Below are 11,168 nucleotides of genomic sequence, written 5' to 3'. Positions count from 1 at the left end.
GAGGCTTAGAAGTTATGGAAGCCAGCCACTTAACTCTTGAGACCAATGGCCCCGAGAGGTGCCTGCTGTGCTTCTGCCCTTTGTATGGACTGGAGCTTTGGATCGTAGTTGTAATTACTGAAAATGTTGCCTAACACTGCCTCCTCGTAACCGTTCTTTAGTCCACGTTGCTATTGGGAATCTGTAAATACGCTAGCTCCTTCCATCTTAGTCCTCCAAGTGTGTGATCTCCAAAGCCTTTTTAATAGCAAGATGGTCAAGAGAATTACAATAAAAGCTGACAGAAGTTGCCTGTTGAGTACAATTGTTCCCATTGTAAGGTGAAGACCAACATTTACTTCCTTTAGAAGAAGGCCAGGGCATTAACATTCTGCTTGCACGTTAATGCCAATCTGTTTACATCCTTTTATCACGGAGACATTTACACACACAAGCAGGCTCTGCTCCTTAAAAAAAGGGGAACCGAAAAACTCAAGGATGTTTATTTTAGCAGTTAAAAAAGGAAAAAGACGAAAACAAAACCAAAAGATTTTGTAACAGGTGCCTTGAGAGAAAGCATTCTTTTATGCCAATGGCACATTGTGGTCTTTCACAAGTTTCCTCAGTGGCCGTGGCTCGTCTCTGATGAAAGTGAGCCATGGCATCGGCTGGCACAAGACATAATGGACACAGGACTGTAATGTGTAATAAAGCAAATATTTACATTAAGCACAATACAGCAATTTATTTAGATGCTTAAAATGAATACAAAGGGAAATAAAGATCACAAAATTATACATACTACAACAGTGTGTCATATATTAGATGGTATAAATGAATACACCAGGGAGGTGTTTAACTAAAGATAAAACTAAATATCCAAAAATGCAGCACTCATTGGTTTGCTGCTTCAACACAACACACTTTCATACAGATCTAAAAGGTGTCAAAATTAGTAGCTGCAAAGTCAATTCTTGCATGTGATTTTAGCTTAAAAGATTTCAGAAAACAGATCTGAAATACCAGTTTTTGTTTCTGTCAGCTGTAATGTCAAGGATATTCAGAACAAGAAAAATTCTATAATACAAGAGAGTCCAGATATATATCTTACGTGGCTGGCCTCTGTTGCAAGATTGTACAAGGTTATGTGCAAAAACTAAGTCTGTCCAAAGGTCCATACTAGCGCAGTTTCAAGCTTTTGCTAGGTAAACTAGGTATAGCGTTTATTACACAGCAAGGGCAACACTAAAAAAAAAAAAAAAAAAATCTATGATGGGTACACAATAACAATATCATAGGCATCACTTGAATAGGTCTAAAAGACTGTACAAATATACATTTCAACTATTCAGAATGAATACATGAAAAAAAATTGATTTTCCCCAAAGTCTACTATACACACGGGACTGGCAGCTTGTCTGTTGGCCCTGCACCACCACGCGAATCAGGAGAACGCCTCCCAAGGTCATCCAACCAAACATTTTACAGAGGGAAAGAAACGTCGAGAAGGCAGAAAAGTAAACCTCTGCTTTTCCTCGCGTGCGTTCGTGAGCCACCAGCTTATTGGGTTTTCACATTTATTTACCGTGTCTGTCACAGCAAGTTCTGAAGCCCGATCAGCCGATCGTGTGTCACAGACTTGGAAACCACCACCGGGCTGCAGTGGCCACGCGTCCCCGCAGCCCGATGACCCAGCACTCAGAAGGCAGTGCCAGTGAGAGTACAGCTGTGCAGTCCTGCCGCCAGGAGAGCAGAGTTCCGGGCTGCAGCAGGTCCCCGATGCCAGAGAGCCTGGCACTTAGGCCTGCTGGCTGCTCAGTTTAACTCCGGCAAGGCTGCCGTGCATCGGCTCAGCAACCCCATCAGTCATGTTGTCAAACTGCTCCCCGTCCTCACTGTCAATTGTGCTATTCTGCCACTCAATCTGTGGGTTAGATAAGCGCTCATCATTTTCAGATGCATTCTTCCACTGTGACTGGTCCTTGGACCAAAACCCTTCGACTTTTCCATAGGAACTATTCTTCCATTTCAACTGCTCTCTGTCACCTTGCACGGTAGCCTTTTTTTTGGCAGCTGGCTTACTGCTTCTTGCATCTTCACTCTGGGAAGACTCATCAGACCAGGTTCCTGGTTTCATTTCACACGCGTTGTCCTCAAAGTCTGACACCTGCTGGGAACCAGGACCACTCTCAGACGGAGAAGCACCGTCTTTCCACTCAACAACATCATCCTGGTCAACCTCACTGTCAGAAGCATCATGCATTAGTTTGGTTGGTTCCTCAGTCAAATGAATAGTTCCGTACTTTGAACCATCCTCCTCTTTTTGGTCTAGCTTCTCCGATTCTAAAGCATCCTCAGCAAGGACCTTCGGTATGTGTTCCTCCGGGTTATCGTTAGGGAGTTTAGGCTCAACTTCAAACACAGGGTCAAAAGGGCTACCACTTCCATTGGATTCTTCTTCCAAATTTTCAAAACTGTCTGAGGAGCTGTCCTCTTCCTTCCCAAGGCTGAGCTTCTTGTCAGCAGTTTTACTAGCATTCACTCTGGAATCCTTCTCATCGTGATTCTCAAACAGCCACTCGGCATCAAAATCCATCTCGTGCTTTACTTTGTTTAGTTCTTTCATGTTGAAGCCCAGTAACACACCGGGCTTGTACTTTTCACAGTCTCGGACACATTTCTTCCTCTTGTTGCTAAAATGGGAAGCAATGTCACTCTTCCACAACCATAAACTGGCAGCCAGCTTCTCAATTTCTCTCCGGGTGGGATAGGGCTGTTTGTTGAAATACTTCGTTAGGAAGCTTTTCCTGGCTTCGTAGGAATCATCTTCGTGACCCTTGGGGTCTAAAGCTAACACAACAGGCTCCTCGGGCTTCTCCTCAAAGAAGCTGGGCGAATCGCTATCCTCATCTAACTTTCGCTTTTTCAGCAAGGGAAATTCCACTTGCTCGTAAGTGCGCTTCACGGGTGCTAGGCCTGGTGACTGATTAAGCCGAGAGGGTGCGTTTGTCTTATCCTGGCCATTCTGGGTCTTTCCGACACCCCTACAGTGAACGAGATGCAGAGTGATAGTCGAGGCGGTCATGTTGCTGGTGTACACACCCAGGCAATGGATGCACTTGTAGGTGAGCTTTTTTTCCACGGGATGAACCGTCTGAATAACTTGGTGCCTCTCTCGTAGGTGATGTGCAAGTGCGTCAGATATGGGTCCTTTTAGGATTGAAAAGCAAAGAGGGCAAAGGGTTTTCCCGACATCTTTTTTATAGGGCACTGCTGCTTGAGGTGAACTTTTAACAGGGATATCGGCCTTCTCCTGAACTTTTGGCTGTGGCTTTGGAGGGACTGGAGGGTTATTTTGGGCGTGGTAAGCAACAGATTCAGCTGGGGCATCCCTCAGGTTGTATGTGGTTACAAGGAGATGGATGTTAGTGTGGCTACCCTGCTGCAATGTCAAATCAAAACTCAAAGTAGAATCTGTTTTAGGTCCCATCTCTTCATCAACGTGAACCATCCGCATGTGTGCCGCCATCTTTTCCACATCATTGAAAGTTGAACGGCAATATGGACAAGACAGGCCATGAATTAACATGTGGTTGAGCAGGGTGTCTGTGGGCAAGTAGCGATTACAGTAGAGGCATTTGCTAGTGAAATTGTGTATTTTCATAATGTAGTTGGCTACTGCTGGGACTTTCTCCGCTTTATGTTCTTTTTCGAAGTGCACACTATAGACATTTTCAGGAAAAAGCTCGTTACAGATTGTACATATTTTCCACTTTTGAGTTGAGGAAGTATTGGCTGGGGGAGGGCCCGTGGCAGCTGCAGTAGGTTTGGAACTGGACTGACCTAATACTCTGGATGCCTGTGACTGGGAGAGGGAGGGAGACTTTAACTGGCCTGATGAGAGAGCAGAGGCATTAGCAGACTGCAGGGAGTATCTTGCTGGTGCCTGGGACCTCTGCTCCGACCCAAGCCCATAAGATCTTCCATTTCCACTCGGAAGTAGCTGCTTCACAGACTGAGACTGCTGAGGGATGGAAACTGGTGCGTTGCCACCTAGACCCAGTCTCATTGACTGACCAACGCCATAGCCCTGGCCTACAGATTTGACTCCATAGTTATTCTGCTGGAGGTGAACGTTAGACATCATGTTGACTCCTGTAGAATTTAAGTTAGGCTTTGGTATTGAGAGTCGATTTACCATCTGCTGTGATGGCAAAGACCGGACATTTCCAGAAGCAAGGGAACCAATTCTCGACTGGAGTCCCATGCCCTTCTTCTCTTGAGGTTTGGGAGCGATTAGCATCAAAGGTTTAGATCGGGGAACCACCACATTTGTGTGCCCAATCATGGCAGTGACCTGATAGCCTATGCGTTCGTGGTCTTCGATGACATGTTGTACCAAAGCTTCGTAGGACTTTGGCATGAAAAGGCATCGCTTGCAGTGAATACTGCTCTCTTCCCGGGCATTTGAACCTAAAGGGACTGCACCGTTGAGTGATTTTTCACCTGCCTTTGCTATGTAAGGTGCTGCCACATGCTGAAAATGTTCCCTGTAAATGTGCTTCCTAACTATTTCATAAAGAGGATCTCGGTAAGTGCACTTCTTACAGTAATAAACAGCTTGTTCTACACTGTCAGCCTGCTTAGGTTTAAGGCCATCATTTTTGCTTTTATCTTTGAAAGTGCTGAGGCTGCTACTTGGTGCGCTGGCGTTTGGAGCATGAAATATTTTAATGTGTGTTTCCAAAGTCTTTTTGTCTGCATTGAAGGTACAGTAGGGGCAATTAAGGAGAATCCTATTTTCAAAGTCTTCACTATGGACATTCCGGAAATGACTTTTGTAGGCAGAGAAAAATTTTGAAGAAAACGGACAAGCACTGCAGCAAAAAGGTTTTGTCCGGTAGTCCTAAAGAAAAGACAAAAACTGGAATGAGAATGCCACTTCAGATAGGCGCTAACAAGTTCTGGGTCTTCCCCCAGACATCCTCTATTTTTAATAGAGATATAATGATATTTTTAGAACTGAAACTCTGTAATGCATTAATTATTTTTCCTTCTGCAAAATGGATTTATAAAATATAAACCCAGATGGAAAAGCAGTTTGAAATCTAATAATTTTGTTTCCAGAGTATAAACAAAATACCCCGTTCCAGTTTTCCTCAATGTTTAGAAAAGATCAAAGTCATATTTGCTGATTGGTTTTAGAAAAGCCAAAGACAAATGGCTTCAAAGATAAACATTTTACAGTTAGACACGACAAGAATAAACCCTGTGAAATCACTTTCACTCCCTGAATCAGTAAATCACTAAAGGTTTCAGACTTACTCTTCAGTAAAACTCAGGGCCCAGAGTGCTGTGTGCAATTAGGCAGTGAGACATAAAGATACACCTTTTATCCTTCCCATCATGGAGAATCTTCAAAAATCTCAGAACATCTTTTCCCTCTGATCGAAGTACAGTGTAGTATTCAGATTTCATTGCTGATCAAAAAGCTACTGATTTGAAGAGTCTGCTTTCTTCTAGAAGCCTTTCTTCTAGAAGCCATGCTCTCTTCTCAAGCAAGAGCAGCTTCAAAAGAAGTAATGAAGTGACAGCTGCTTTGACTCAAATTAAGAAGTTAAATAAAAATTTCCTACAGACTATGAGCAATGCATGGTGTTAAAAAGCCAACGAGTATTGCAGAATATACTGACTTCAAAGAGCAACTTCCAGAATTATGCTCATTAGCACCTGTGCAGTTTGTCCTTTGAAGACCGGTGAAACACCAGCTGGGCAAGAGACCACCTTTCCTCCGTAGAAACTTACTTTGTTTCAGGTGCTGGTTTGCGGCAATATTAAATACTCCCCTTTTCCTTAAAGCTCAACCCTTATTTAGTGTTAGAATACGAAGCTCTGGGATTCATAAAACCGAATTAAGTGACATGTCCCACTGGAAAGCTTTTACACTCTAAGACTTCTGGTTAATACCTTTTAGAAGAAAACAACCAAGTAACTATACTATCAGATTTCTGACACAGAGTTGAAAAGTAGGAATTCCCTAAGTATATTCCGATGGACAAACAGATCAATAATTAGAGTTACAATCGCTACTGAAATAGGTTAATGGTAAAGTCCGCAGTGACAATCACTTCTCCCTGTGGGACAGGAACCACCACCTACACCACTCTCTCTGTCACATCTTCACCTGTTGACACTTGCTGGTGCCTTGAACTACCTAATAGTGTTTTTAATTCCAATCTGTAAAAATTTAAGCTACACCTGTCACTGCCATCCTGACAAAGCCACCCTGCTCCACAGCGGTCGGATGATACCAACCTAGAAAAAAATACCCTCTCCAAAAAAATAAGAATTGTGACAGACACAAAAATAATGATGGATGACCTAGATGAACAGAATGTTGGAGGGAACATTTTAGAAACAGAAACAAAAGAGACAAAGTACTTCTGTGAGGGAATGCTGATGCACACTGGGCCTCAGAACCTTTAAGTAACAAAATTTCCTCTTCTCACACTTGAAGTTTCTGTCCAATGACAAAAAAGACAAATTCTTCCCAGTTTTCCCTGCCACTTAGGAAATGGACATTTTCCACACCAGGTTGCTGCCTACGAAACAATGCATCATCATGAAAAAGCCTAGAGCTGACAAGGGGGTGTACCAAGGATGCTGTTGTTAAGTCCCCTCGGCCACTTACCTGATTTTTTGTGAGTGAAGGGTCCCATAGTCCTACATCCTCCCATGTAGTGTTTTTCAAATAAAAGTCATTAGGTTCAAACTGTTTAAAATCCTAGAAAACAGTGAAAGAAGTTTACAAAAACATCATGATACCAACTCTGGCCCAACCTGACTCCAATCCCATCTCTTAGCTAGAGCTGGGGAGACACACAGAAAAACCAACCCCACCAAGAACTAAAAGTGAGGAACGATCAGGCTATTAGGAAATAGAAAAGGCACATGGAAGTTGCATTCAACATCTTCTAACAACCAAACATTCCCCTAAATGGTCAGCCAGGTTTCCAAGGAAACCAATTGAAGTTCTAATTAAGTAAAAAATTCAGCCACATATTAATACCAAAGCCCCTTTCATTAGAGTATTGTAACTCATCAATTGTAGTATTAAAATGGAATATAAACTAGCAATGTTTGCTTAAGGCACCATGGACGTGATACTCTGTTTCTGCAGGAAAAAAAAAGGGGGGGAGGGGTTGGGGGGTGGGTAGAAATGGACTGGGAGGAAAACTCACGACTTCTGAACCCACAAAAGGAAGAAAGAAAGCTATTTGAAGAAAGTAAGCAGTATTGTGTTAAATTTATACTCTCCTATAAAAATTTAATGGCCCATTTTCCCCCCAGGCCAGGAAGATAGCAAAGTCTTAGGAGAAAATTCCTCTTGGCTCCTAAAAGGTTCACAGTTCCCTGTGGAAAAATCAAGTATGTATAAATTCCAGAGGATGTAATGGGCGTAGTAACAGGAGGAACACATCAAATGCAGGATAGGAAAGGTATCTTCACATGTGCATTTATTCTTATGCAGATTACCCAACTGAGTGCAAAGTGGAAGCGGATGGACTGTTTCATTGGGCAGATCTACCTGAATTTGTGGGGTTGGAGAGGCAGTGAACTTCCACGCTTGGGGACAACGTAACTAGAGAAGCCCACTTTTGAGAAGCTTCAGTCTTCATCATACACCCCTAGAGTATTACTCATGGGAATCCGGAAAAGAAAACCCGTTGTAGGAAGGAAATCACTTTTTAACTTTCAATTCCATCCAAACGTTTACTGAGTGCCTATTATGTACCCAGCACTGCGCTTGGTGCTGGCTATACGTGGATGGGCAAGGTAGTTCTGGTCCCTGGCCAGCTGGAACTTAAAGGCTAGAGGGGAAAACGGCTTTAAATATTTCAACCAGAGGCTTTGACCAACTAACCAGCAAGATCTGGAGCAAGGAGATCTGGAAAAGGAGGAGACCAGCACACTGGCTATCCCACAGGGCTGTTAAAAGCTCGTAGAATAAACAGGTTAGAAAAACAGTTTGCAAAAGTCCAAACTGTTACACAAGGGGAAGATAATCGTCTATGATGGGTCAAAAGGGCCAACGACTGCTCAAATCCTAAGGAAAGAGACAACAAGCACCCAAACCACCACGCCTCAACAATCAGAAGGTCAACCAGAACACTCAGGCATATCAGAATGAGAACAGGCTCTGGAGTCCCGCAGACAGACCCTGCCATACGCTCAGCTGTGAGGTGAACCTATTTCTTTACCGGTTCTTCATCTGAAAATTGGATGAGAATTCCTACATTTCCCCCAGGGGTTGTTCTAAGGATCTGGATTTAGAGACCATTTTAAAGCGCCTAGTAAACTATGTCCTCAATGGTAGAACTGCTTTTGCTTCATGATGCAAAGATGAAAAAGCCCATTTTAGGGAGAAGGGAACAAGTTTAGCCAACTGAGAAAGCTCTGGGGAAGCTAATGCTGCAGTTAAAATTCAGAATCCCAGCTAAGAATTAACCATCCTGGCTGCTGACACAAAGTAATGGATCAGAAGCTGAGTCATGTTAAAATTAAAAAATGGCATGCTACTTACTTCTATGTGTTCTTTACAGTATTCCAACCCAATGTCACTAAGTATTTTTTTCACAGTTTTCCGGGCTTTTCTTAAACTGCCAAGATTGTTGACAGGAAGTTGGAACATAGTTTCTATTGGAAAAAAAAATTTAAGTCAAGTCAAAACACGTACAACTTGTAATATTTCCTAGTTCCACTGATGGCAGGACCACAAACCCTGGCCCACTGACAAAGAAGGTGAGCAGACACCCTTACCTAGTCTGTTCGGATACTTAGAGCAGGCAGGCAAAATAAGTGCTCTGTGACCTTGTCTAACAGGACATTTTACATCATAGATGGACTAGGAGTCTAATCTGGCACAATTCTAGAGCTTAACTTCATCACCACACTGGTTTTCTTAAAGTGGAGAATTAGGTTAATAATACCAACCGATTATTTTAAAATTGAGTGTGAGTGCTTTTCTCCTTGTGATGTTGAGCCTCTGAAAATAGAAAAATGTTCACCATTCCAGCATCATTGCCACATAATTTTGAGTGCCAGGGAAGTGTTTGTTTTCTGGGAACCGTCCTGCATGCTGCTATGATATTCTTAAAGAAATCTCCTTCAGTGTTTCCATATACTATCCCAACTACAGACACTAACGGCTGTGTAGCCTGCCCCCCAGCCAGCACCACACCTGGACAAAGGCACTCACTCATGGTGATGGGGAAAGCTAGGCACTCAGCATCAGAGCAGGTGCTGTGTTACAGATTTTAGGGGATCCTTTTGAAAAATGAAAAGCCTATATATGTGTGAAGGAACTGAAAAATTATTTAAATGACCTAACACATTAAAGCAGAAATTTAGATCCACTTCACCAAGTTCCTTAAAAAACAAAAGTTAAGAAAATAAAATTAGTATTTGTATGGCTTTCAACATGATCATTTATATTTTCCTATAAAATATGGTAAGAACTTATCTAGTAGTCCAAATGAATATTGTAGGATATCAAAGAGTTCCAAAACCCCAAACTAGAGGCAAACCTGAAAGCCAAAGCATCAGGAATTAAAAGTTTAATACATGCAAATCTGGGTTTCTAATTAATAAAGGCAGGTACTCTCTAACATCACTACCATTTTTAGCACGACCATAATCAACTAATCCAAATGTAATACAGTATCGTGTTGCCTCATTTATCATTCGAATCCAAAAATCAATATTGTGGACTATGAAAAATGGAAGAGTGTGAAGCCTACACCAAAGCAAATAGTAACTCCTAGAATTTGGTATGTCACCAGAACTTAGAGGTTTCAAAATATTCTACATGAAGTACTGAAGTGTAATTGAGGTCAAAAAAGCAAAGCACTTCACTAAAAAAACAAAAAAAAAAATCAGCCTTCCCATGCTCAACACCAAACTCCTCTATCAGCTAAGAAGCATGAGTACGGTGCCCTCCACACTGTGCCCTCCACTAATCAGCCTAGTGGTTAATAGGGGACTCAGAAGTCACTTTGCATACAAATTAATGTGCACTCAAGACCAAATCCATTATTCCTTGTGGAAATTTTATTGCTAAATTGTTTTTAAATCATCTCTTTGAAACTTTTTAACTAGTTGCTTAATAAAACCATTCCCCAAACTAGGTCATTTGGAGAAAGCCACCTGATAGAAATGTTTCAGAAATAACAGAAAATGTTACAGGCTAATTCTGAAGAGCCCAGGCATCAAACAGATGCCCGTAAGCACCCAAGTCTGAGAAGGGACATTTTTGTTTATTCAATTCATAAACTCTGTGGGCCCAAACCCAGCAGTTCTTTCCGAACTTCCCTAGTCAGTCCTGCTTTACTTCAGAGGAGAGATGGGCCCAGAAGGCAGCCATTACTGGTCTCCCCTGCCTCCTGGATAGAAGCAGCTCAACATCTCAGCAAAACAAATGCCCAATGATCTGGAAATGTCGCCACCACCGAAGCCACCCACCTACACAGAAAACATCCAGGGGAGCTCAACTGCTGCAGAGGATAAAGGAAAACTCATTCTCCTAAGTGCCCACCCTTCACAGCAAGCAAAATTGTTTTAAGACCTCCAACTGAAGCACCTCACTGCATGGTAGGTACCCGACTTATAAACCTATAGGTCTGAAAAAGTGAGTATGCTCATAAAGGAGCTTAGCTACAAGAAACTTATAATTTATAAAACTTGGTATTTCAGCCATACAGTAAATCTCAAGTTTACTTAGGCTGAATTAAACAGATATATAGTGAACATTGCTTACCAGAAAATGTTGTACAAAAATGGTTTTTTTTAATGATTAGCAACTAGGAGGAGCCTAAGTTTACACTGAAAGATACAGAATACTCGGAGTTAAGATTCCTGGCATTTTTGGGTGGGGGGGGGGTGCTTGGGTGGCTCAGTTAAGCGTCTGGCTCTTGATTTGGGCTCAGGTCATGATCTCACAGGTCGTGGGGACTGAGCCCCGTGTCGGGCTCAGCACGGAGTGCAGAGCCTGCTTGGTATTCTCTCGCCCCTCCTCCCAGTCATGCTCATGCCCTCTCAAAATAAACAATAAACTTTAAAAAATGCCAGTTGTTTTTTTCTCTTTTTTTTAAATTACCTGGGGAATCCTTTCTACCCCCTTCCCCAGATGG

The 11,168-nt window shown here is 42.4% G+C and overlaps 1 protein-coding gene across 5 annotated transcripts in view; it reads right to left on the bottom strand.

Annotated features, from left to right (window-relative positions):
* Window positions 1-704: 704 nt before the first annotated feature.
* Window positions 705-11,168, bottom strand: part of LOC102964685 (activity dependent neuroprotector homeobox) — a 33,883-nt gene continuing 23,419 nt past the window's right edge. For all 5 annotated transcript variants that reach the window (XM_042980156.1, XM_042980155.1, XM_042980157.1 and 2 more), the window contains 3 exons: window positions 8,564-8,676; window positions 6,671-6,763; window positions 705-4,885 (listed from right to left, as the gene is read on the bottom strand). In XM_042980156.1, coding sequence (XP_042836090.1) covers window positions 1,778-4,885; window positions 6,671-6,763; window positions 8,564-8,671 — 3,309 coding nt within the window. In that variant the 5' untranslated portion in view covers window positions 8,672-8,676 and the 3' untranslated portion in view covers window positions 705-1,777. The remainder of the gene's footprint in view (window positions 4,886-6,670; window positions 6,764-8,563; window positions 8,677-11,168) is intronic.

This window comes from Panthera tigris, chromosome A3 (assembly GCF_018350195.1).
Source record: "Panthera tigris isolate Pti1 chromosome A3, P.tigris_Pti1_mat1.1, whole genome shotgun sequence".
NCBI classification, from domain to species: Eukaryota; Metazoa; Chordata; class Mammalia; order Carnivora; family Felidae; genus Panthera; species Panthera tigris.
This window is presented reverse-complemented; position numbering and strand designations above follow the sequence as displayed.